Source organism: Syngnathoides biaculeatus, chromosome 14 (genome assembly GCF_019802595.1).
Source record: "Syngnathoides biaculeatus isolate LvHL_M chromosome 14, ASM1980259v1, whole genome shotgun sequence".
Classification (NCBI taxonomy): domain Eukaryota; kingdom Metazoa; phylum Chordata; class Actinopteri; order Syngnathiformes; family Syngnathidae; genus Syngnathoides; species Syngnathoides biaculeatus.
The window spans coordinates 28,323,625-28,349,243 of record NC_084653.1 but is presented as its reverse complement, the minus strand read 5'-3'; the positions used below and the strand labels follow the sequence as shown (position 1 = coordinate 28,349,243).

Sequence of the window (25,619 nt, the reverse complement as noted above, 5' to 3'; positions counted from 1 at the left end):
CACGTGACGGTCGTGGAAGGGGCGAGGGATCCCTTCTGGGGGGGCGTCTTTGCAATTCTAAATATTGTACTGTATTCCGCACACACGATTCAACAAAATGTGTGTGCGTGCGTGTGTCGTTATTTTGAACTTGCTGATTTGACTATCATCCCTTTTGGTTTAGTGACTGGAAAATAAAAGCCTTGTCAAAGTCAATATTTTCAAACATGGACACTCGTTGGCGTTCACGAGTCACCGTTGAAGTCTTTGCTCACTGTGTGCAATTTTGCGGCGGAGAACGCCCCCCACTGGCCAGGTACGGCTCCTCGGGGTCAAAGGGGCCGCGCGTGTCAGGGAAAGCGATCCAGCAGAAACGCCGTGGAAGCGGCGGTTTGAATCCCGGCATCCCGTTTGCGCCTATGGGGGTTGGAGGGTTCTGTTCTCAGTTTTGCTCGTGTTTGTTTGCCTACGTTGTGCGCTGTGGTTTTGGGGCCGGGGGGGCACCGCAAACCTCGGGCTCGGGGCTCCGTGGACACGCCCACTGAGAAATTGGATAAAACGTCAGAAAATGCCATTTTTCAAAATCGAAAACGGACGGGCTAGGGGGGATTTTTAAAACGGAAAAAAAGAACAGGAAAATGGAAAGTGTGCAAAAACAAAAAAAATCTGCAAGATGTCCTGCATGATGAAAATATGTCATCAAATGTGGGAGCAGACGGACGGACGGATTTTCAAGGAGGGACGCGATTCGTGACGTCACAGGAAGATGACGACGTCAACAGGAAGTCGCCGTGGAAGCCCGCGAGAATCTTGTCGCGCTAGCCAGGTTGCAAGCCGAGCGAGGTGTTCGGTCCGGTCCGGTCCGGTTCCGTCGTTGGCCTTCGTCGCGGTTCGTCGTTGGCCTTCGTCGCGGGGCGCGGGGCGCGGGGCAGCGTGCCTCTTTTACTCCCTTCCTCCCTTCCGGTGAGCCATGAGCCTAACGAGGGACTCGAGCGGCGCCGGTAAGACGAAGAAGCTCGTTTAACGACTCGAGCTGGTGGCCGACTTCGCCCTCAGCAGCTGCCAGTTTCGCGAATGCACGAGTAGCTGTTGGCATTTTTGGGATGGCCTCCAACTGCGGCTACCTGTTTGTTAGCGCTTTATCGTTTAGCCTCGCCTTTTCCTTTTTTTTTTTTTTTTGGGAGGAGGGGGTGGGGGGAAACAGATATTCAAACAACGTATTTGTACTTGTAGGCTTTCGCTTTGTTGGGAAAAATAACATTGCATTTTCTTTTTCAACTCTGATGGCGATGAACAGTAGCGTAATATTCATAAAAAAAAAAAATGGTCAAATCCGTCCACAGCAGCCAATGTACTTACAGACACTTTTTAAATTAGCATTCATCTTTAAAAATGTTTGAACTCGTTTGAAGACCGCAAACTAGATCATTGTAATTAGGCTTCACAACACTGGAAAATTGACATTGTTGATTGTTTGTTTGTTTTTTTTAACGACAACAAAAGCCCCTTACAAAAGCTATTTGATGATTGTTTTTATAATGAGTGTTTTGATGGTAACTATAATTTACACAAGTGCATGCTTCTTTATTTTTGTGCATTGATTCCAGTAATCCCTCGCAGTATTCCGTGCATTGCAGACTTGATTTTTTTTGTCAGGTTAGCGTCGCGTCTCACCTTTACATTTCTCGTGATGTCTCCTTTTTAAACTGAATTATTTGAACATGGCAGCAATGACTAGCAAGGTCTACTGAGCTCTTACTTTTAAACATTACTTACCTTACAACAAGCAACTGTCAGTTTTCGTTGAGAAATCCGCAAATACCAACCTCAGCTCGACACATTGCTGATACACGTGCTCGTATCTATCAACAGAAACAAATGCAAGTAAAGAGCAATGTTTAGCTTGGTTTTCTACATCCGCAGTGCTGTAGTTGAAATCATCGGTGGGTCATGCTTTTTGCAGGACTGCCAGGACGATGAAAAGTGTCAAACGGATCATTTTTGTTGCGGTCACATTGTAGTTATGGTTTCCCTCAGAGAGTTGATACGATTGTGAAATTGTAGAAATGTTGGATCAACTCATCTTACCATTACGGCACAAACACGGAATACAACAAATTGACGCAAAAGCAGTTTTGAAAGTCAGAAGTCGTTTGTGAAGTGAAACGATAGCATCCGTGCGCCCTCCAGATGGAGGCCATGGAGGTGGACCCCCTCCAGCGCGACCCCCCCGTCCCCCCCGCCGCCCCTCTCGTCATCGCCGACTCGGGCAGCAGCACTGAAGTGGAGGAGGACGACGGCGAAGGGGGAGCCCGGGCGGCGTTCCCCCCCGGACTTCCCGCCACCTGGGCTTTCAGTCAGAGGAGTGCGGGCCGAGGGGGCGCCGTCGCCTCCGGGCTGTCGCCGCCGCCCCCGCGGAGGCGGGTCAGGTCAGTCCGCGCCTTCGTTGTCAAAAGTGCATATTGCCGCTTGGCTCTGTGGAGTTCGGCTGTCGTTTGCTCAACATCACACGACCGCGTCGAGAACATGTTTTTGTCTGCCGTGTCGTACAAAAGCGACGTTTCAACGCTGCCCAGATCCGAGCAAATCGTGCGCTGGGCCCGCCGTAGGATCAAAAACCCAAACGACGTTTGGCCAAAAGCGACTTCCTGAATTGTTTCTTTAACCCCCACCACCCCACCCCAATCGGCGCGGGTCCAGGCAGGGCTTCCGGGTGCACTACTCCAGCCAGACGGCCGCGTCCTCCAGAACCTTCCCCGACTTCCTTCTGCGAGCCCCCGGAGCCGCCGTCGGGGCCGACCCGCCGTCCAGCGGCACCGAGTCCAGCGAGTCTGAGGAGGACGAGCGCGCCCGGGCCGCCCCGCCGGCTCCCCCTCGTCTCGACGGCGCCGACGAGAGCGGGGGGGCGCCCCGGCCCGCGACTCCGCCCCCCGGCGAGTGCCGCTCGCTCTCCGATGACGTGTTGCGTCGTTTTGGCTCAACTTTGTTGTCTTCAGGTCCAGACGGTCCGAGACGGGAAGAAGTAGGAGGAGATAATGGAGGTTCCGGCGTCCAGGTAACACGGCAACGCGCTTTTTCCTGGGTCGAACGAAGCGTTCTGATCCGTGGCACAAAATGCCTCCCGCTGAACGTCGAACGTTTTTTTTTCCCGCGTCGAAGCGCCGTCGTCGTCTGAGTTTTGAGCCGGACGCGGCGGCCCAGAGCGAGGAGGCCGAAGGCGACACCTGCAGCATCTGCTTCGAGGCGTGGACAGCGGCGGGAGACCATCGCGTCGCCGCCCTGCGCTGCGGACATCTTTTCGGATTCACGTGCATCCGCAAATGGCTGACCTCGCAGCGCTCTGCTGCCAAATGTCCGCAGGTCGGTGTCCGAAAAAGAAGCCCTTCCCTTCTGTAGTTTACTGTCAAACTAACCGTGAAGAGAATTACACAAATATTTCAAAAAAAAAAAAAAAGCGCCGAACACACATTAATGTCTGCAACTGTAGTTTTTTTTTTCCGTTTCGTCCACTGACGTCCACGAAAGGGACGTACGCAAAATGAAATTCTGAAATTGGGATTTGATAGCCGATAGCGACGATGCACTTGTGAAAGCTAAAAAAAAAAAACTTTCCGGGGAATAAAACTCCCCTCCCTCGTTTCAAATGCTGCGCGAGCTTTGCACCCCTCTTGGGTGAAAATAAGTTGATCCCGTCGAAATAATAATGTCGGTCAAGGCACCGGCTGGCAAACGCGGAAAGTGGGAGGGGTCCAACGACATTGGTGAGATTTTCAAATGTTTCTCTTTCATTTAAAAGTTGGGGGGGGGGGGCAATTGCACTCGTTTTTCTTGGGAAATTCACCAATCACCAAGATGAAAGACAAGAACAGAATATTTGGAATCGTGCCGCCTCCCGGCGTATTTGGCCGCAAATGTAGAGACGGGGTTTGGGGGGAACGCCGGCGACGCATTGCGACGTTGGTCCTCACTCGCTCTTCCTTCCTTCCTTCCTTCCTTCTTTCTTTCTCTCTCTCTCTCGCCGGCAGTGCAACAAGAAGGCGAAGCGCTCCGACATTTTGCTGCTGTACGCCCCCAAGCTGAGAGCGGTGGACAACAGCGAGCACGAGAGCCTCAAGAAGTAAGACGGCGCCGCTCGCCCGCCCTCGCTTCTCCCGGCTGATTCGGTCGCGTGCAGGTCTCTGGAGGAGGAGCAGTCCCGGAGGAGGAAGGCCGAGCTGGAATCGGCTCAATACAAACTCAAACTTCAGGTCATCACCAACAAGTTTGGGCGAGCTCAGCAGGAGCTGCGGGTGGGTACTTCCCGTTTCCAGAGTAGAAGGCGAGTCTTCCGCAGACGCCCCAGGGTGGCTCTCTTCTCGCCCGGCAGGAGATGAAAGCTAGGATGGTTCACGCAGGCGGGAGCTCGGCCGCCGCCGCCGCCTCCTCCTCCCCGCCTCGCTGCGCCGCCGGGTCCCGCTTGATGGCGCCGTACAGCTTCTCCGACGCGGTGATGGTGTCGGCCAACGGAGGCTGCCGGGTTCTGGCCCACAGCGAGTGGCTCCACTGTCTGGTGGCCTCGCAGCCTTCGGCTCACGCTGCGCTCCTGCCCGGTACGACGGGGGGGGGTCTCCCCCCCCCCCCCCCCCCGTCCTCGTCCTCGTCCTCTCGGTGGCTGTCGCTGCCGCCGCTCGGCACTCTTCTCCTCCTCCTTTATTTCCCCTCCCGTGGTCTCTCCCGCTCCTGCTAATCCCTTCTTTTACTCCTCCGTCCTCTGCTTTTCCTCCAGTTTCTTCCCCTCCTTCTTCTTTTTCGTCGCCTTTTCCTCCTCCCGCTCTCCGTTTGTTTGTTTTTTTCTCCAAAGTCTTTTCGTGCGCGTGTGCGTCTTCAGGCTACGGCGTGAAGAAGGTGAGCCTGGCCCACATCAAGTCCAGCCAGTACGTCCCCATCCACGCCGCTCAGATCCGAGGTCTGTGCTTCAACCGTCAGAGCGCCGGACTGCTGCTGTCCGCCTCGCTGGACGGCACCCTCAAGCTCACGAGGTAAGGCGCCCGGCCCCCCGTCGGTCGTCCGGCGCCTCGCGCCTAACGGGCTCCGTTCGGCAGCCTGTCGGCCAACGCGGTGGTCCAGACGTACAAGGCGGACAAGCCGGTGTGGAGCTGCTGCTGGTGCGCGGACGACCCCAACTACGCCTACGCGGGGCTCAGCAACGGCTCGGTTCTGCTCTACGACGTCAGAGACACCAGCGCCCACGTGCGGGAGCTGCAGCCGCTGCGCTCCAGGTGCCGCCGACGTTTTCGCGTCTTCCGTGAACTCCCGACTTCTTTGTCCGAGTAACTGGACCTCGGCTCGTTCCGTTTCTTCTCACTTTGGTTTCCAACCCATAACGCCCGAAGCTTTTTCTTCTTCTTTGTAACTCCAACATGTTCTGTACTGCTTCTCTCTTCCTCATTCATATTAAAATTTACAAGCGTGTTCTGCTCCTGGACGGCAACTCGTTATGGAACAGAAATGAAGGATGCAAAACACGTTTTTGCTTTTTTTTTTTTTTTTTTTTTCTTTTTTTTCATGTGTAGAGGAGACCAAAAATTTTTCCTTCTTCTTTTCTATAATGATTGGAACCTCTTTGATTGATTTTGGGTCAGGTTTGTGTATGTATGGGGCCAAATGTAAGAGGGAAGGCAAATTTCCAAATCTTTGAGCCCGTTTATCTCCCCCCCCCCCCAGGGCCCCGGTGGCTTCGCTGTGCTACATCCCACGCGCGGCGTCCAGCTCGTTCCCGTGCGGCGGACTGATCGCCGGCACGCTGGAGGGCGGCTACTTCTGGGAGCGCGGCGGCGACGGCGCGTACGAGCCCCACGTCCTGCCGCTGGAGGCGGGAAGCTGCACCGACATCCAGGTGGAGACGGAGAGCCGACACTGCCTGGTCACGTACCGAGCCGGTGAGATCTCGCCCGTTCCGGGCTCATTTTCGGGAGCTGTTGCGAGATAGGCCGTCTGCGTTGGTTGGTGGTGTTTTGCTTTGCGTCGTCTTTTTTTTTTACGAGCGAGCCGACTCACGAGATTTCGGAAGCCGTCCTCCAGACGACTCTTTGCGTTGACTTGTGAGCCTGAGCTCAAAGTGCCACCAGATGGTTCTGAGCTGGTCTCACGTTGCAGCAAGCAGCGTTGAAGCAGATTGAGAAGCGCGATTCTTCCCGAAAAGACACTTGAGGCTATTTAGTGCCTCCCCCGGCCGAAGGTTGCATAAAGTAAAGACAATTGCACTTGACGCATTTAAAACAACCGAAGAAATGTCGCCGCTGGTTTAAAACTCACCTTCGTTTGTACGTTCGTCTTCCATTGTGCTTCCCCTCAGAAGGGGGTATTTGCCAGAAGAAGCAGACGGTGAATTGAATTCAAACGTGAACGCCAAACCTCGCGCTTTGTGGCGGAAGGGGCGGGGAGGGGGAGGGGGAGGGGGGGGGTTATTTGCCAGAAGAAGCAGACGGTGAATTGAATTCAAACGTGAACGCCAAAAAAAGGGGCCTTCCAAATTTTTTGTGTGTGTGTGTGTGTGTGTTTTTGCCACAGGCCGCGGGCACCCGACGGTGCGCTGCGTCCTGATGGCGCTGACGCAGGCGCCGCAGCAGAGCTCCGGCGAGTCGCCCGCCGTCTCCTGTTTGGCCGTGCAGACCTTCAGCGCCGGCTCGTCCTGCAAACTCCTCACCAAGAACGCCATCTTCGCCGGCCCGCACGGATCCGGAGCCCTGGTGTGCGCCGGGGACGAGGCTTCTCAGTCCACGTTGGTACGGCGGCACTTTTCAAATCTCTCCAGAGTTTGATTCCATTTCAAGTCAACCTTTTCCACCAAGCGAGAGCCGAGAGCACTAATTAGCGTCTTTCCGGCAATTATGACTACCGGTCAAGACAATTTTCTGACTGCTAGTTCCACAGAGCATTCAATCAGTTGAATTTGATGCTTTTCTACATACGGATGCACACGAATTGGACAATCCACGAGGCGGGCTCCGCCCTGAACTGCTCGCCAGGTTCACATTCTTTTCTTTGGGCTTGTCTCGCGAACGTTGGCACAGTTTTTCCGGCGGATGCCCTCTCTGGGATACGAACTCCCGCTTTAGCAAACCAACGCTCTAACCGCTGACCTCGTAGAGGTTTAATATAAAACGTGATAACTCTGCTGTACTGCCCACAGACGTTCACCAGGTCATGCTGACTTCATTCACTAGGCCACGCCCCCCCCTACATTACAGTAATATCGCTTTTTAAAATCATTTTGGTGTTTTTCGAAAATGAATTTAGCTTTTTCTCGCTGGATGTAATTTGAATTGATTTGGCGTTGGAGTGGTAAAGTTTGCCTTCCTCTGAATGTTTTCTCGCGGCGGTCAGGTGTGGGAGGCGTCCAGCGGCGCCCTCCTGCAGAAGCTTCCGGCCGACCTGCCCGTGCTGGACATCTCGCCGTTCACGGTGAACGGCGAGCACTTCCTGGCCTCGCTGACAGAGAAGATGCTGAAGCTCTACAAGTGGAAGTGAACGAGTGCAAAGACGCCAAAGCGGGCGCCGCCGGGCGGACGTTGTTACATCACGTTTGGCGTTTCTTCTCCTGGCTTTTTGAGGACGCCACTGCACATTTGGCGATGAAAATGTTGAACCTTTTAATGGGAGGAAAGAAACTTTCAGGGTCTTTCAACAGAGTCCTCCGATGTCGGAACGGCCTGGAACTCTGCACCAGCCTAAAGCGGTCTTCGGCGGTTCGTACGACGAGCCGCACCCACGCAAAACGTTTTTTTTTTTCTACGTTTACGTGCGAGCGATGACGTTGATTGTTTTATACGTGTCATTCCGTTGTTTCTTGAGCAGGTGAATAAAAAGAATTCTATTTTCAGTTCGAGTTGGTTTGAATTGTCAAAGTCTTTTTTTTTTTTTTTTTAATGGGCCAATTTTTCCCATGCTGAAAGTCATGCTTGAAGTCTCATTTTAGAAAAGTTCTGAAAAGATTTTGCACGTCATCATTTTAACGGAGGAGGTGCGTTTGATGGCAGTCCGGTGGGAAGTTCATCCGAACAAGATGTCTTGAACCTTTAGGGGAAAAACTAAACTGATGAGATTTGAGCAATAATAAAACCAAATGAGGGGGCGAACTTTGAAGGCTCGAATCTTGACATTTCATTTGGGGCACAAAAGTGTTTTGTTTGTTTGAATTGAAAGTGAAAACTTTGACTCTCCGAAAGTCTCCAAGACATCTCGGCTTGTTGCCTTTTCAATGCTGACTGCTAATAATTGACAAGAGTGAAAAGAGTCACGTGAAATGATCTTGCGAGGTGCGTCTTTGCCCTTTGCCGTACTGTCGGAAGTGGACAACACGCAGATGTCCTTGCTGAACGTTTCAAGTCTCGGCCTTCTGTCCTTCCTTTAGGAAGCAGTTCAAGCAGGCCTTCTGGTTGTACTAATCACTTTTATTGACCGAATGAATCGAAATGAAATCTGTACGTGCCGCCGGGACGACTGCGTCTGAACGTTCGGAATCCGTTCAACGTGACGCGTGCGCGCGGAGAGAAGTTTTTTTCCGCGATCTTGTGCGATTGGACGTGACCCGACGCGCAGGAGCCGCCCCACCGCCCACGGCCGGAGGCGAGAGCGTCGGCGATCCCGAATTCCCGAGCGCCCCTGAACGCAGCAGCAGCAGCAGCAGCAGCAGGCTGACTGCGTTAAGATGGCGGACTGCATACGTGTTCTCCAGCTCTTGCTTTTCTTGTGCGTCTCGTCGCTTTTCCGGCCCGGTCGAGCGGACGACAACGGCCAGGCCAAAGCCAGGCCCTTCGCCGCCAACCTCCAGAACCTCCCCGGCGGCGCTCTACCGGTCTCCGTCGAGAGGAACCCGGCCCCCGGCGGCGGGGCCTCGGCACCTCGGAAGCGCTCGGGCGTCTGGAAGCTGTCCGAGCAGGCGGTGTGCAGGGACGACCTGACGCGCCTGTGCGCCAAGGAAACGTGGAGCAACAACCTGGCGGTGCTGGAGTGCCTCCAGGACAAGAAGGAGGTGGGTGGTGAGTCGGCGAAAGGCGGCCAGGGTGTGCCGGAGCTGAGCTTAGCCGCGTCCGCTAGCCACCTGCTAGCCCACGTACGCCGACGACGTCACGGGGAAAGCCGTCGTGACTGTTTGGACCGCTCGCGCCCTGCCGCTTTTTGTCCTCACGTCATCGAGCGTCGGTGTCGCTTTTTCTCCAAATGTAGGCTCGTCCCGGCGATGCGCAGGGATCGATGAAAAGAGGCCCACGTCGCCGAATTTGGCAGCCCCATCGCAAAATGTGAGCCGGTCCGATTTCCTGAGACCTCAAAAATCGACATGAGATTGCCACCGAGGTTCGGGGGTGCAACGTGTGTTTGCATAATAATTGCACAAAAGAAGTCATCGATTGCTCGCGTCGGTCCTGTCTGGCCGGGAAGGAGGCTTTCGGGTAGGCGTCACAGCGGCCGGTGACAAAGTTGCTTCCAAAAACAAGTCGCGAAGCCAAATGTCTGCTTTGCCGTCACGGATACGCAAGGTGACGTCTTCAACAATTTCACATCACAAAAGTGATTCGGCGCGCAAGCAAAATGTTACGTAGCCTCGAGCAACGAATTCCAACTCGCTGTGGCGACCCCGAAAGAAACGCACGGAGCCGAGGAGCGCAATTAATAAGTGAAAAGTCTCACGGCACACCGTCAAACAAACAAATGTCACGATTCAATCATTGCTCTTTGTACTTCCTGCCAACCTTTCATTTGTTGCCTCTGTCACTGGCATGAATAGATCGACAAAGACACATTGTTTTTTGTGGAATTAAGTACAAACGTAGATGCAATAAATGAATTGGTGACTTTAATGGACCCATTGATCCACCTTGGTTATCATTTTTGAAAACTTTTTGATAGGCCGCAAAAAGTGTCTCGTGGAGTGTCAACAACCTGGCGGGAAAGGAGCCCCAGCTGGTATGTGAAGTCGAGAACCTCGGACTAGGTATAGCCACACGGGGCTCGGGCTCTGGTACCGGTCCATTTGACAGGGGTTGGACTCTCCTCTCCACTGGGAGGAGACCCCAAGGCCGACCTCGGATACGTTGTAGAGCCCACGTCTCTCGGCTGGCCTGGGAAGGCCCCCGGAAAAGATGGGGAGACGGAATTGTGCCTTGTCCCGCTAAAACTGCCCCCCCCCCCCCGCGACCCGCCCTGGGATAAGCAAAGCAAATTGGATGGATGGACGTGCGTGTCGGCCTCGTGCGGTGTGGCGACTGGCAGATTTGACATCTTGTTGCTTCTTTTAGACACGCAATGTGTGTGTGTGTGTGTGTGTGTTGTGGTTTGGTGGACGTGGAGATCCGCTGGAAACAAGGCGTCTGCTCACATTGTTGATTTTTTTTTTTTTTTTTTTTTTTTTTATCATGCGTTTAAAAATAGGCCACTTAAAATTACACCCTCGATGACTCGCTTGCTTATTTTCAAAGTATTTTTCACGTTGTACACCCAAAATCGACTGAGGGAGGAGTATCTACATTGTGATTTTTTAAAAGTAAATACGGCCTTGCAGTTTCTCAGACGTAAGCAATATGTTTTTTTTTTTATTCAAATCTTCAAATTCAAACCTTGCCCTTCGAATGCCAATATGCGTCTCCACCCATTTGCGTGGAACGCTGCTCAACTGGAATCGAAACATTTCCTGCTTATCTGTTAATTTGTTGTGTGCGCTAATGCGACGACAAAGAGATGGCAACGTTCCTTCAGGACCGTTTCTGAGCAAAAGATAAGCTTGGCTGCGGAATCTCGGCTTGTCAGGGAGGGAGAGAAATGTCACGTGTTTGATGTCAGGCAGGTTTTGGCGCCCAAGCCGCAAAGTGGGTGTGGATACCTTTCCTATAAACAGATGCTGCTGCTGCGGCGGCGCTCGAAATTGCGATCGTGAGACTAACGACGCAGTCGCAGCGACTGGCAGACAAAAGAAAGATGTTCAACTTGAGCTGGACCCTAACCCAATTTTTATAGGTTTGAGGTGTCAGATTTGTCCCAAACATATCAAAAAGGATTCTTTTCTCTTTTTTTTTTTTTTACCGCGTAACAACAGCACATTTATTGCCAATATATTTTGGGCAGATCCGTCTGACGCATCCTGTATTGAGAAGCGCTCATGTAGAACAATAAGAATCTTCTGGAAGCGCCACACGCTCAACTTTGTGTGCATTTTGTCTTTCAGGAGACGGAAATCGCAGCCGAATGCAGCCACGTGAGTGTTTTCTTGACTCCCCCGCTTGCAGTTTTCTCCCCGTTTTTCAAGACATAATAGTTGGCATTTTGCACAATATTGGCGAGTCAAAATTTAGTCTTGGGTCCTTTTTAGCGTAGGACCACGTGATGCTCGGCAGCACTGAGCTCTACTGCAAGACCTGCGGCGTTGGCGCCATTTGCGCAGTTTGCACACGTGCGTGACCTAAAAGTCAGAACATTTTTCTCATCATCGATTACATTCGTAGATTAAGCGACAGGTTGGATGTTAAGATGTCTTTTTTTTTTTTTTTAATTTAGAAAAAAAATTGTCACACAGTCACGCGATCAACCGACAAAACCTTCAATGGCGATCGATTCACCTCCGCTTCAAAGCATGTTCAAGATAAACGGAATCATTGTACACGGAATCCTCCGCGTTTCCTTGCGTGCAACATTTGAAGTAGGAAAAAAGCAGAAGCACGTGATCAAGCGGAAGCGTGCATATTGCGTATTTCCATGACACGACGATTGCACATGTGTATGAAATGTTTGTAGTGAAAGGCTCTTCTTTTTCCTTTAAAAAAAAAAAAAACGTGCTACTCTTAGCTGCTGTGGAACTACAAGCTCAACCTGACCACCGACCCCAAGTTTGAGTCTGTGGCTGTGGACGTGTGCAGGTCCACCATCTCCGAGGTAAGCCCAGACGGCGCCAACGCGCATCATCACAATGACATTGTGCAGAATCAGATGTTGTTAAATGTGCTGATTTTTACTTATTGCAAATGAATGAAATATTGTAACCGCCCAATTGTTTACAAAAAAAACAATGTTAAGTCAACGCAATAGCTCTTACAGTAGTTTTGTTCATCCGAATGCTGGACGGGCTCGATGAAAGAATATAGCGTGGCCATGTTTTTCTTCCTGCGTAAAGTCATCCTTGAGCTCATGTGATTTTGTGCGGCAGATTAAAGAGTGTGCGGCAGAGGAGCTGGGCAAAGGGTACCTGGTATCGTGCCTGGTGGAACACCGCGGCAACATCAGCGACTACCAGTGCAAGCAATACATCACCAAGATGACCAGCATCGTCTTCAGCGACTACCACCTCATCTGCGGCTTCACCGAGAAGTGCCGCGATGACATCAACACGCTGCACTGCGGCAGCATCAGCTCCGGAGACAAGGTGACGCCAAACGTGATCCCGGAAGTGCACTCGGAACCTGAGGTTACGAGCATCGGCGAAAACTTTGGTTGCGGCAAAATCATTATAAAGCACGTCAACGAATATTTTTGTTGTATCGATTAATTGGACAAAAAGCACTTTGGATAAGGTTACTCGTTGATTCTTGCTTGTTATTTAATAATTAGGCAAAAGCAACTAAAAATGGACGTGAGCAAGTGTCGTCTTGCTGCTTGGCCTGTGATTGATGCAGACAAAGATCGGCTAGTTTTGTGCGCGCTGACCACGCTGCTCCGGGTTCGACTACATGAATCAAATAAGCAGTATTTTCAGAATTACCAAAAAAAAAACAAAAAAAAACCTGCTGATGGTGCAGTTCCTCGCGTGGTCTGTAACATCCGTCGGAAAGTCACCTTCAACCTTTCATTTTTTTCTATTCAACAAACGATGACGTCTCCTTTTGCCGAGTGCTACAAAAATCCAAGAATGCTCCCAGTTGAGAGGCTGAAATCGGAGAATTTGGACAATTTTTAGTTGAAGACCGGCTCGAAACGATGAACCGGTCGCCGATTAATGTTGTTGTTGTTGTTGACGCTGGTTTTGCGCGTGCAGGACATCCACTCGCAGGGCGAGGTGATCGCGTGCCTGGAGAAGGGCCTGGTGCGCGAGGCCGAGGAGCGGCCGGGGGCGTACGCCATCAAGGACGAGTGCAAGAAGGCCATCATGCGGGTGGCCGAGCTCTCCTCGGACGACTTCCACCTGGACCGTTATCTCTACTTCGCTTGCCGGGACGACCGCGAGCGCTTCTGCGAGAGCGTGAGTTCGGCAGACTTTGGTGCCACCGCTCTGACTTTCTCTTCTTAAGCGCGGACATCAATGTGACGTCCGTTTGTGCAGACGCTGGCAGGCGAGGGGCGCGTCTACAAGTGTCTCTTCAACCACAAGTTTGAGGAGGCCATGTCGGAAAAGGTAAACGTTTATTTATCTTTGGCCGTGCTGCACGTCAATCAGGTTAGCTAAGCGTACATGACATCACTAGCAACTCACATCCTGGCGCTAGCGTTCCAAAACACCTCCACAATGTGTGAAATCCGTAATATGGAAAGACCCCAATTTAAACGCACCCTGAACATGTTATATTAGAACTATGGCACTCTTTTTTTTTTTTTTTTTGGGTGGGGGGGTGGGGGTGTCATTAAAGGGTTAGGTGAGGAGGTCAGTTAAAATTCATCTTTGCATTGTTTGCTACGCACCTCACCGTTAACTGCTAACAGAATTTGCCCAGACGGACTCGCCCGACATACGTTGACCATCTGGGTTCTGCCGATAATTCCAATAGAAAACGCAAACGGTCGCCAAAATGTCACGGTTGACGCTCAAAGTGTTTGCTAGCTCACGTGCGCGTTTGCCGACGGGCACGCGTTCAGTGTCGCGAGGCGCTGACCACCCGCCAGAAGCTGATCGCCCAGGACTACAAAGTCAGCTACTCGCTGGCCAAAGCCTGCAAGTCGGACCTGCGCAAGTATCGGTGCAGCGCCGACAACGGCGTGCCCCGGGCCCGCGAGGCGCGGCTGTCCTACCTGCTCCTCTGCCTGGAGTCGGCCGTGCATCGAGGTAACGGGACGACGACGACCGCCGCCGCGTACGCCCGGAGCCCTCGTTACAGCTCGGCCCGGGTTCGCCGCTCGCCCCGCAGGTCGCGTCGTGAGCGGCGAGTGCCAGGGTGAGATGATGGACTACCGCCGCATGCTGATGGAGGATTTCTCGCTGAGCCCCGAGATCGTGCTGCACTGCCGCAGCGAGATCGAGGGCCACTGCTCGGGTCTGCACCGCAAAGGCCGCACGCTGCACTGCCTGATGAAGGTGGGCCGCAGCGACGCCAGCCCCGTCGACGGCAACTGCCAGCGAGCGGTCAGTCGCCGCCGATTTCCACTTGGCTTGCTTGTTTGCCGTCCGAAAGGCTTCTGCGCTTCCTCGGCGACTGACTGACAGACAAATGACTGGAAAATTCACATAGAAAACGCACAAGATACGAAAAACAATTCACATGCACGAGGGGGGAAAAAAACACACACATAGAAATGCAGTCAAAAACATACAAGAACACAGAAACTCCAACGTGCAAACAAATGCAGAAAGAAACGAGGCATGCGACGTGACGCCAACCGCTCAAGTGAGCGCTTCTTGTACTTTCTAGCAAACATTGAGGAAGTCGAGAAAGCGCAGAAGGATTTTGCAGGGCGCCGTTGAGTTGGGCGACATCCCCCTCGGCTGAAACCGCTTCCGCTCTCGTGTGCGTTTGTCGCCCGTCTCCAGCTCCAGGCGCTGATCCAGGAGGCCGACCCGGGCTCCGACTACCGCATCGACCGCGCCCTCAACGAAGCCTGCGAGTCGGTCATCCAGACGGCCTGCAAGCACATCCGCAACGGCGACCCCATGTCAGACGAGTTGCCCGCCGCACGTGCCTGCGGAAAAGCCACGCGGGCGCCGGCGCCGTGTTGGGTGCCTCCGCTCCCACCTTTTTAATTTGGTTGTCTTGTTTTGTTTTGGTTTTTTTATGGGTATGATTGTGGGGTTTTTTTTTTTTTTTTGTATTTTGTGTCTTTTATTTTTCTTGCGTCTTTTTTTTTTTTTTTTAAGTTTCCATTTTCTTTTTGTGTGCGCGTGTTGCGCGTCGGTAAGTTCAGTTGTCAACAGTACGGTGCAAACTCCTTTCTGATGAAAGGTGACGCGGGGCCCGGCGCTCGCGTGGCTTTTCTCAGCCGAGTTGACTCGAGCAGCTTTTTGCGTGGTCGGCCTTGATGTCGCTTGCCGTCCGATCTTTAGGATCCTGTCGTGTCTGATGGAGCATCTGTACACGGACAAGATGGTGGAGGACTGCGAGCACCGCCTGCTGGAGCTGCAGTACTTCATCGCACGAGACTGGAAGTAAGGAACGGCGGCGCCCCCTCCCCCCCCTACGGTCGGCCGCCGCTAACGCTAAGCCTGACCCCCGCAGGTTGGACTCCATCCTGTACAGGAAGTGCCAAGGGGACGCGGCGCGCTTGTGCCACACGCACGGCTGGAACGAGACCAACGAGATGATGCCGCCCGGCGCCATCTTCTCGTGCTTGTATCGCCACGCCTACCGGTCGGTGGAGCAGGGCCGCAGGGTGAGTGGTTCGCTCGGGCGGGTGAGGGAGCGATGTGGGTGTTTGGGCTCCGAAGCGGACGGAACCTGGCAACCCGGCCCGTACCGAGGACCGGGCGCAAGCGTCCGTGCGGTGTGCACTCATTGATCGCAGCGTGTTCTCGTAGCTCCCAATTGGAGTCACTGATGAAGAAAACACCACCGTGAGTACTTCCTTGTACACCTGATGATGATGATGATGATACGGTGAACCCCAATTTATCCCAGGCAATCCGTTCCAGGCATGCTTGCAATTGGTTGAAAATCCAAAAGCCAACCGCCACGCACAGACAATTCCTTTCATTCGGCAGTCCGGCTTGCACAATTCTGAAGAAGAGTGGCCATGTTTGAAGTTGTCACCACTTGAAAACATTTGACATATATTTTTACATACTAGCTCAACTAAAGGAAGGTCACCCAAATTGACAACGAATCAACAATCTCATGAATCGGCGACAAACGTGGTCACCGCTTCTCGACCTTTTTAGCTTTCAACGATCAGTTGAAGTTTGTCCTCCATGAAAGCAGCGTTGTTTCAAAATAAGACATTTGCCAACATTCGCTTTTACTTTGTAACACACCGAGGAACATTTTTGCCAATTTTCTGACAGATGTTACGGGCGGAACCAAGACGTGAACCAGGATGAGATAATCTCCTGTTTTTGATCAAATGGATTGAAATTGAAAGATGTTTTTCAGGGATTGACGGATAAATTGTGATAGTTGGAGCCTCGCCGTTTTTTTTGGGGGTTTTTTTTTTTTTTTTTTGTTTTCCCGCTTCCTGACGCTGTAGCTGAAATGACTTAGAGAGGCTAACGGAAATTAGCATCGGCTTCGCCTTCAGACAGCTGCGACGTAAAAACGCAGGTCCAAACAACATGCGATAAAAGACAAAGATTGTGTGGCTAAATACGCAAACGTTCAAGGAAAACTGTCTCGAATTTTGTCTCAATGCTAACCAATGAAAAATGCCCTAGCGAGGCTAACAGATTAGCAAAGAGGTCTCAGGAATTGTAAAGTCTTGCTAATGAAAGGGCGAGCAGCAACGCACCCGAAAGGATCGAGCCGGCGTGCACCTCCGGTCGTCTCTCTGCTCCACGAATGTCGTCGGCGACCTTCCCTGCTTCTTCTTTTTGTGCTAAATGAGCCCGCATGGCTCGCTGAAGGGTTCTGTGCCGCCAGAATGTGGTTGGTGCCACACTGAAATTGGACTTTCTCGACTGTACGAAAAAAAACCCATTGGTGATATCTTGCAAACGCACAAATGATGAATTGAACTGCGATATTTTGGGGAACGCTAACTTTTCTTTTTTTTTTTTTTTTTTTTTGGTCCCACATGCAAACTCAAATCAAGGTTTTGATGGCTGCTATCAACGACATTTTCCATTTATCAGCAAGGATGGTCTTTTTTTTTTTTTTTTTTTAATTCTTTAATTGGATTCTGCACTCCTTTCCCCAATGTTGTCTTTTCTTCTTCAGGCTTCCGATTGGCTAAATTTCTTTTCCAGTCGGGTCTCTTGTTGCTTTGGGTGTACGCCGGATTTTTGTGTGTGGACCAAGACGTTGATTTGTTGTATTTCCAAATATTGTGTATGTGTGCAAATTGCCAAACTTGATTCACGTTGACCGACGGGCAATCAAATGTTCTTCTGATGATTCAATGTGTGGTGAGCTGCTGGAAGAAACGCTATCGCCCCCCAGTGGCGCCTTGACTTAGGGTTTCCCAGCTCGGCGGTTTTTCCGTTGGCGAGCTTCTGATCCGCTGTCGCTCCACTCAAGTGAAAATAAGAGGCCCCAATTCAGCTCACTTGATGTCATGTAGCACGTTTGTCTCACAGTTGTGAGGTTGCCGGTTCAAATCTGGCCTCGCTTGTGTGGACTTTGGATGTTCTTCTCCGGGTCCTCCGCTTTCCAGCGCCCATGGAAAAAAAATAAAAAATGCATGGACATCAATTGAAGACTCTAAATTGCCCGCAGGTGCCAAACGGTTCTTTGTCTGTGGCCTGCGATTGGCCGGCGACCAGTTCGGAGTGAATGAATGTTAAATGCTGGCCTGCGGGGGGGGGGGGGGACCTCAGTCAGACATTTATTGAGCGCCACTGGCGAGGAGCAGCCGCCATTTGCCGTGCGACCTTTTCAAACGACGCCCTCCGGAAAGCCTCATTTCCTCGCAAAGTCGTCATAGCGACTTGGTCAACTATAAAAGAGAGACGATTAGACTTGATTATTAAAGCAACCTACGTTTTTGGGTGTTTTCGCCAAGGCCGTAAAACGAGCAACCGGTTTTAGAAAATCAAATTACTACCCTCTTAAAAAAAAAAAAATCACGATCCTCGATTTTTGTATGATTTTATTTTTTGTAAAGAAATGAAGCTATTTTATCTCCAATTGATGGTTTCAAGACCTCGTTGAAATTGTAAGAATCCTCCCATTTCACCTTTTTAGCTGTAACAATTTTTTGCTCTTTGTTGTCGTCCACAAAAGCAAATTGATTCTTTTTTCAAAGTCAAGGAGTTTGCAAACATCTACTTTTACTGCGGAAAGCAAATGAAGGGGGGGGGCAAAAAAGGTCAGTTGGTGCAGCCGCTCTCTGCCGCGTATAAAACGAGTGGGCCTCTATTCGCAGTGGACCGACCGCTCGTATCGCCTGAAACCCGTAAGCCAAGGCGCGGCGGTATTTGTGAAATTTTCTGACGTTGAAGTCGCACCGTTGTCCTGTGGAATCGCGACGTTTCCGTTAATTGAGGCGACTTCGATCGGCGATGGCGGCGCGCGTACATTTGCCGCGGCGCTGACTGTCGACGTATTTGACGCAGCTGTCGCGGGACTGCAAGGTGGAGGTTCAGAGGATCCTCCACCAGAGGGCGCTGGACGTCAAGCTGGACCCCGAGCTGCAGAGACGCTGCATGACTGATCTGGGCAAGTGGTGCAGCGAGAAGACCGAGGCGGGACAGGAGCTGGAGTGTCTTCAGGACCACCTGGAGGACCTGGTCCTGGACTGTCGCAACGTGGTGGGAAACCTGACCGAGCTGGAGTCCGAGGTAGGCGCCGGAATTTGAGTCTGTCGGACTGGAATGTCATTTTTTGTCATTATACATCGTACGTGCGACGAGATAGGAGAGCTTCTTCTCTTTCAATGCGTACAAAAGTGCAAGGTTGAAATAACTACATGTATACATTGGAATGCATAAAATGTAGTCGTACATTGTTGAATAGCATGACTTGAGGAAAAATGAGAGTTCAGAGTGGTCTTGGTGGGCACCGTTTGTTTTTCCTTGCTTTTGCCCATCGAGAGAGAGAGAGAGAACCGTTGCGTCCCGGTTTTAGGTCCGTGGTGTACGCCACCGTCAGTAGTTTTAATGGACAGAAATTCAGCTTTTGAAAACCGCTGTCCCGACTGAGCACGACGGCGCCAAAGCGCTCCTTTCTTCGGAGACCGTTTGGGCCGCCGCGTACTTGTACGCTAAGCGCCTGTCGTGCGCCTCCTCGGCAGGACATTCAGATCGAGGCGCTGCTGATGCGAGCCTGCGAACCGGTCATCCAGGCGCACTGCCACGTAAGTGGCCGAGTGGCCGTCGGTCGTCCGTGTTGATGTCGGCGAGAGGCTGACCCCGCCCCGCCCGCTTCTCAGGAGGTGGCAGACAACCAGATCGACTCCGGAGACCTGATGGAGTGTCTGGCGCAGAACAAGCACCAGAAGGAGATGAACGACAAGTGCTCGGTGGGGGTCACGCACTTCCAGCTGGTAAGATGACCTGTTGGCGACCTTTGACCCCCGCCGCTGTTTTGGCTTCATTGAAAAGTATTCAGACAAACTTTGAATCACATTGATCTCTACACTTAGGTACAAAGTACGAGCAAATTGTGCAAGCAAGACTAAGATTTGAAGCTCTTTCGTTTGGGCCAATTAATCTGCGGTTTTACCTTTTGACTTTCTCATTGAATTCAATTTGTTGTAAATTGTAGATTTTATTTTGCTAAACCATTGAAATCTGTACATAAGGTTCCCCCGCACAAGCTCTCTTTATTTGTTGAATTATTTTGTGTGTGTGTGTGTGTTGGCACAGATCCAGGTCAAAGATTTCCGCTTCTCGTACAAATTCAAGACGGCCTGCAAGGAGGACGTCCTCAAACTTTGTCCCAACATCAAGAAGAAGTAAGTCCCGCCCCCCTCGCTTGCTCGCTGGCCAACCGCTTGAGGCACGCGCTCGAAAAAACACACGGATCGCAGAACTGGATCAAGCTCGGTCAACGCTCGCTCGCTCGCTCGCTCGCTCGCTCCGTATCCTTCGTTACTGACTTCTTCTTCTTCTTTGTCCACGTTGGCGGTTGGCAAACGTTTGACTTTTCAAATGGAAAAGATGGTCAAAGGTCATCAGGTCAATTTCGGGGAATATACAATTCACAATTTTTCATTTTGTCACATTAAAAATGCTGAGTTTATTTGTAGAATTAAATAGCTTACAATTTTTTTGGGGGGGTGGGGGAATAAAATAATTGCTTGTCATTCAAAATATACAAAGTCGTATCCAATCAAGTTGGAGCGTCGTTAAACAAATAACAATGCAAATCATGTTCAATTTAATGAATATTATTCAAATGCTGGCATCAGTTTTTGACCCAGTGGACGGACATTCAATGTTGGTTTTGGGTCTGCCGCTTACAATTTCATCTTTTCACGTTTTGGGATTAGGACAAAAGTGGAGTTTTGCAACGCTTTTCTCCGGACAAAACGTCACGCCGGCGGTGTCGTGTGTTCGCCAGGGTGGACGTGGTGACTTGTCTGAGCAGCGCGGTGAGGAACGACACCCTGCAGGACGCCAAGGAGCAGCGCGTGTCCGTCAAGTGTCGCAAGCAGCTGCGGGTGGAGGAGGTGGAGATGGTGCGTCGAGGCGCAAACTCCTTGCGCTTTTCCTCCGCTCTCTCGCCGAAAAACGTCGTAGCGTGTGATCTAGTTTTGCGACGTCACAAAATGCCCACGCGGCGCGGCGACTCCGATTCAGATGTCGTCCATTGCAAAATGTTTTGTCTGCAGTCCGAGGACATCCGTCTGGAACCGGATCTGTACGAGTCGTGCAAGCAGGACATCAATCGGCTGTGTCAGAACGTGGCCTTCGGAAACGCACAGGTTGGCAAGCGACCCCCCCCCCCCCCCCCAAGTCGGCGTGCGTGACGTGTGACACGCGTGTGCAGGTGATGGAGTGCCTGAAAGAGAACAAGCGGCAGCTGACTCAGCGATGTCGCCAGAAAATCTTCAAACTGCAGGAAGTGGAGATGGTGGATCCCGAACTGGACTATCAGCTCATGAAGTTCTGCAAGCACATGATCAGGGTGGGTGGCGTAGCGGATGGCCACGAGCCGCGTGGACCAAAATGAAGGAGGAGTCAAAATTTGATTTGACACACGACACGAAAACATTTGTCATTTGTGAGAAACTGGTCAAAAAGTCATTTTACAGGACTGAGTTCAAAATATAAGCAAAACCTTTTCAACATTTTGCAAGGGAATCAAAAGTTTCAATTCAGTGACGGCGGTAACGTGACTGTGACATCGTAAGTCATCAGCAAAGTGACGCACTTGTTGTCATGCTTTCATAAAACCGCTTTTGTAGGAAAAATGAGGATATTGGAAATGTACAAAATGTGACTGTGCCAGAATAGAATTGCAATCACAACAAGAAGTTTGGAACGGGCAAAGCAGTGGGCCCGCGAACCAAAGACGAGGTGCTGGTTTGATTCTGGCAATTGTGCCCTGCGCATGTGCAGATGGGCACGAAACCTTGAAATTAAAGGGGGGGGGGGGGCAAATGGAACGGTTGTTCTTTTCGGTGGCACTAGAGGGAGCCCCGTACTGCAGTTCGAGATTGACAAAGCGGGTCACGAGACCGCTGCTAACGCTGAGGCGAGATTTTCGACCTTTTCTCTCCACAGCGGTTCTGCTCGGAGTCAGAAGGCAAGAACGTCCTTCAGTGTCTGAAGCAGAACAAGAACAGCGAGCTGATGGATCCCAAGTGCAAGCAGACCATCACCAAGCGGCAGATCACGCAGAACACGGGTGAGGCGCGGCGACGCCAAATTCTTTCGCATTCAGTAAAATGGCTTCCGCCTTCAACCGTTTATGCGTCTCTACCAGGGTGTTTTTCAAAAGAGCCATGGCATTTCGTTTGAGCGTAACAAGTGCAATCACGATCGGCTGCCCTAGCGGACAACGACGTTGAACGCGTTACAACGCAACAAACAATCAAAGAAATAACTACACTGAGCCGTTAGGAGGATTCGGAGTAGAACGTCAAGCTGGGAAGAAAGGGGAGGGCTCCCCCTGCTGGCCGTAGAGAAGCGTGACTAGCAATTCTTTGAGTTGTTGACAAAGTTTAAAAAAAAAAAAAAGAAAAATTTGATGAGCGAATGGCAGTTGAAACCCAAATTGAGCAGTGGCGCTCAACTCGCCGTTTCAGACTTCAGGCTGAACCCGATCCTGCGCAAGGCGTGCAAAGCCGACATTCCCAAGTTCTGCCAGGCCGTCCTCAACTCGGCGCCGGCCGACGGCGAGCTGGAGGGTCGCGTCATCGGCTGCCTCAAACTCAAGTACGCCGACCAGCGCCTGTCATCCGACTGCGAGGACCAGATCCGGGTCATCCTGCAGGAGTCGGCGCTGGACTACCGACTGGACCCTCAGCTCCAGCTCCACTGCACTCAGGAGGTTTGTGCCGGCGTTTTCCGACCGGCCCGTCGCTAACGTGGCGGCTAAATGTCTTTGCGCTGGCGTAGATCTCGCAGTTGTGTCCGGAGGAGGCGGCGGCGCAGGAGCAGATGGGTCAGGTGGAGGAATGTCTCAAGGTCAACCTGCTGAGGATCACGCAGGAAGCGTGCAAGAAGGTGCGTCGTCTGGGAACGGGGGGGGGGGGGGTCGCAGGAACAAAAACAGTCCTCGTTGACTCCATCTTGAGCCTGGATTTGCATAACCGAGGACAAACTGTCTTGCTGCACAATCTGACAACCAGATATGCGAGGCTTTTGCAAAACTTGCATTAAATAAAATGGAATTTGATGAGGTGCAGCAATCCATCGGCAACGATTTTGATTATCGCCATCTTGAAATGTTCGCCTCTGATTTTGATCCTCCGTGAAAGCAGGCGTTATGGTTATTTTTTGGGAGATGAAGATAACGCATTTAACCCAATTTAATGTCACAATAATGGACTTGAATGTTCCTTTTTTTTTTTTTTTTCCCCCCCCCGGATTAAATTTGCGGGCTGCTTTTGCGCAGGAGGTCTTGAACATGCTGAAGGAGAGCAAGGCGGACATCTTCGTGGACCCGGTCCTGCACACGGCCTGCGCCCTGGACATCAAGCACCACTGCGCCGCCATCCCGCCCGGCAAGGGCCGCCGTGAGTCCGCCCCCGCCGCCTTTGAGGTATCGGCGAGCGGAACGCGCCGCTGAGCCCGATGTCCGTGTCGCGTGTGCGCAGAGATGTCGTGCCTGATGGAGGCTCTGCAGGACAAACGCGTGCGTCTGCAGCCCGAGTGCAAGAAGCGCCTTCAGGACCGCATCGACATGTGGAGCTACGCCGCCAAGGTAGCTACGACGACCGTGCCTGGCGCACTTGGCAAAAAAAAAACAAAAAAAAAAAAAGTCCAAAGGCTTCGTCCCGGGTTTCAGCAGGCAGTACTGAAAGGTTTCCGAGTACTTGAAATCCCGTTTGGTAGGTTGTCTTCATCCCGCCGAGCCGACTTTCCTTTTCATTGAAGCCGTTACTTCTCATTTGCACACAGCGAGTTAGGATGGAAAAAGGTTAAAATACGAGGTTCGGTGGTCACGATGTCGCACGAGAGGACTTCTTCATCACGTTGAGAAAGTTTTGGGTCGGCTGAAATAAAACTCACGGTTGACGCCATGAACGGACTTTTAGCCTCGCGGGCGCGCGAAAAGACGGCGGGACGTTTGTGGGACGGACCCTTTCAGAAACACGGGCTTCTCCACTGGGGGGAGAAAAAAAATTAGAAATGACTTCAGATGGAGCCGTCGTGGTTCTGCCGTTTGTCCTGGCTGACGCCCCGGTCTTAATAACATAACCACGAGCAACCTTTTATTTTCAATCATCTCATTTTCTTGTCCTCCTCGCATTTCAGGAATTATCCGGCCGGGATCGCGCTTGTCATCTTTTATTGTGAAAAGGAATTTCCGGCGTCTTTGACAAAGTCCGGTGTGGGCCGCAGGTGGCGCCGGCGGAGGGTTTGTCGGACCTGGCGGCGCAGGTGCTGACGTCCCCGTCCAAGAACTACATCCTGACCGTGACGGGCGCCGGCGTGGCGCTGCTCTTCCTGATGGGCCTGCTGTGCGGGAGGTTCACCAAACGCGTCACGCGGGAGCTGAAGGACAGGTAGAGCCCCCCCCACCCCCCCCCACCCCACCTCACCCCCGTCCCCCCGCCCCGCCCGCGCTGGGTTCTGGTCACGCCTGCAGGAGGAACGCCCGCCCACTTCCCTACCCGGAACGCTCAAAGTGGATGTCAACCACTCTTTTAGCCCCGCCCACCGTCGAGGAGCCCCCCAACTTCCCTCCCGTTTTTTTTTTTTTTTTTTTTCTGTGCTGGTCGGGGTTGTCGGTCAGGGGTCAAAGTGAAGATGTGAAGGGAGCTCAATATGTACATTTATTATAAAAAAAAAAAACCTGCTCGCCTGTGGAGCGCTGTGGTGACTCCGCCCCTTATCGTGCTGGGACTGCCAGGTAGGTGGTGCCAAGCCAACCCCCCCCCCAACGACTTCTTCTGTAACTTGGGTTTTTGTTTTTGTTCTTGAGGCCCCCCACAGCACACCCGTGCCATAAACGCAGCACCACACCTGCCATTCGCCGGCCCGCCGTGTCGTGATTTCCATCTCGTGACGTCACAAAGATTTCATCAGATTGTGACGGCGTGTCCGCGAGGTCGTTTCGGGAAAGACGTTGCAAACATGCAAAATCTTGTGCTGAGATCATATTTCTGGCGAAAACGTCATTACAGACATTTTCAGAAAAATCTTATGGTACACGATCTTATCAAGTCTATTCAGAATCGTTCCTTTTTTTATTCCCCTTCAAAATTTTTCATCAAAGCAGCGATATCATGTTGTGGCATTTTGGCTGTTGTGACTTGAACGCCTGCCCAGTGATTTCATTTTAGTGCTGCAATTTCCTTCTTTGTCGCTGCCAGTAAAAGTTCAAATCGACGACGATAAAAAAAAAAAAAAAAAGACAGCTGTGACGTCATCGTCGCGCGGATGAGTCAGTCGACGATGCGGTGACAAAAGTTGGTCGGCACCGTTGTGACGTTTCCTTATTGCTGGTCAGACTTCTGGGTGCAATTTTTTATTTTTTTTTTCCCTGGATTTTTTAAAAATTTTTTAAGTTGTTGTAAATCGCGTGGTGTGGACCTGCTGCCGCCCTCTGTGGGGGGGAGTTGAGATCATCGCAGGAAGCAAAAAAAAAAAAAGCAAAACATTGACGTGGGGGAGAGGATGGAATCGTTGCACATTTGTCAGTCATTTTGCAAGATGTATAAAACGGTCGCTAGTTAGCTCGTTAGCCTTATTTATTTGTATACTACGTGGAACATGCTTGCCTTCCAACAAATGTTCTCCGCTCTGATTGGACGGGATTTTGTGACGTCGCTATAAAATGACTTGAAATTTGAGCGGCTGCGAGGAGGTCGCCATTTTCTTTGTGGGTCAAGTTGTCGCGGCGCCGTCGTTTCCGCGAGGGCTCGCACCTCTCCGAACCCGAAGCGATGAGGTCACTGCGCAGTGACGTCACGCCATCGCGTCCTCGCTTCGTGATGATGTGGTTTTGTTTTCGTCACCGCGTAAAAAAAACCGCGGCATCGGCACGGATTCGCGGCGACGCGAGCGCGTGAATTGCGTGAATGCCTCTTCTCGGTGTGGTCGTCGTGGCGAGCAGACGAGCTTTATTCCGTGCTGAAGAATTTTTTTTTTTTTTTTTTTGTCCACTTTCTCTGCTCTTTTTTTTTTTTTTTGTGTACAGATATGAACATGAGTGGTTTGTTGATAATAAAGTCTGCAAGGTTTCTACTAGGTGGTCCTCCTCGTC

General features: G+C 51.6%; 2 protein-coding genes across 4 annotated transcripts; both read left to right on the top strand.

The window, feature by feature from the left end:
* Positions 1-712: 712 nt before the first annotated feature.
* On the top strand, positions 713-7,846 carry rfwd3 (ring finger and WD repeat domain 3). 3 transcript variants are annotated; one of them, XM_061840620.1, is made up of 13 exons: positions 713-805; positions 2,170-2,408; positions 2,680-2,912; positions 2,976-3,034; positions 3,139-3,339; positions 4,005-4,096; positions 4,154-4,268; positions 4,346-4,568; positions 4,847-4,997; positions 5,061-5,237; positions 5,683-5,897; positions 6,529-6,743; positions 7,345-7,846. In XM_061840620.1, the coding sequence occupies exons 1-13, from the start codon at positions 746-748 to the stop codon at positions 7,486-7,488; spliced, it is 2,124 nt and encodes a 707-aa protein (XP_061696604.1). In that variant the 5' UTR covers positions 713-745; the 3' UTR covers positions 7,489-7,846. The 3 variants fall into 3 exon arrangements, with proteins under 3 accessions (XP_061696604.1, XP_061696606.1, XP_061696605.1); XM_061840622.1 differs by having other exon boundaries at positions 765-942; XM_061840621.1 differs by having other exon boundaries at positions 765-980.
* Positions 7,847-8,290: 444 nt separating this feature from the next.
* Positions 8,291-25,603, top strand: glg1a (golgi glycoprotein 1a). The gene is made up of 24 exons (XM_061840603.1): positions 8,291-8,992; positions 11,180-11,209; positions 11,797-11,883; positions 12,155-12,370; positions 12,980-13,183; positions 13,265-13,336; positions 13,795-13,981; positions 14,064-14,278; positions 14,684-14,805; positions 15,194-15,295; positions 15,366-15,519; positions 18,353-18,577; positions 19,030-19,092; positions 19,168-19,281; positions 19,604-19,692; positions 20,301-20,418; positions 20,572-20,664; positions 20,730-20,867; positions 21,467-21,590; positions 21,991-22,235; positions 22,304-22,411; positions 22,803-22,923; positions 23,005-23,111; positions 23,753-25,603. Exons 1-24 carry the CDS (start codon positions 8,669-8,671, stop codon positions 23,918-23,920), a joined length of 3,426 nt encoding a protein of 1,141 aa, XP_061696587.1. The 5' UTR covers positions 8,291-8,668; the 3' UTR covers positions 23,921-25,603.
* Positions 25,604-25,619: the final 16 nt, after the last annotated feature.

Coding starts and splice junctions, on each gene's coding strand:
- rfwd3 (XM_061840620.1), top strand. CDS start 746: ATGACGACGTCAACAGGAAGTCGCCGTGGAAGCCCGCGAGAATCTTGT. Junction 806..2,169: donor AATCTTGTCGCGCTAGCCAG/GTTGCAAGCCGA, acceptor TGCGCCCTCCAG/ATGGAGGCCATGGAGGTGGA. Junction 4,269..4,345: donor GAGCTCAGCAGGAGCTGCGG/GTGGGTACTTCC, acceptor CTCGCCCGGCAG/GAGATGAAAGCTAGGATGGT.
- glg1a (XM_061840603.1), top strand. CDS start 8,669: ATGGCGGACTGCATACGTGTTCTCCAGCTCTTGCTTTTCTTGTGCGTC. Junction 14,279..14,683: donor ACGGCAACTGCCAGCGAGCG/GTCAGTCGCCGC, acceptor GCCCGTCTCCAG/CTCCAGGCGCTGATCCAGGA. Junction 20,665..20,729: donor TGGCCTTCGGAAACGCACAG/GTTGGCAAGCGA, acceptor ACGCGTGTGCAG/GTGATGGAGTGCCTGAAAGA.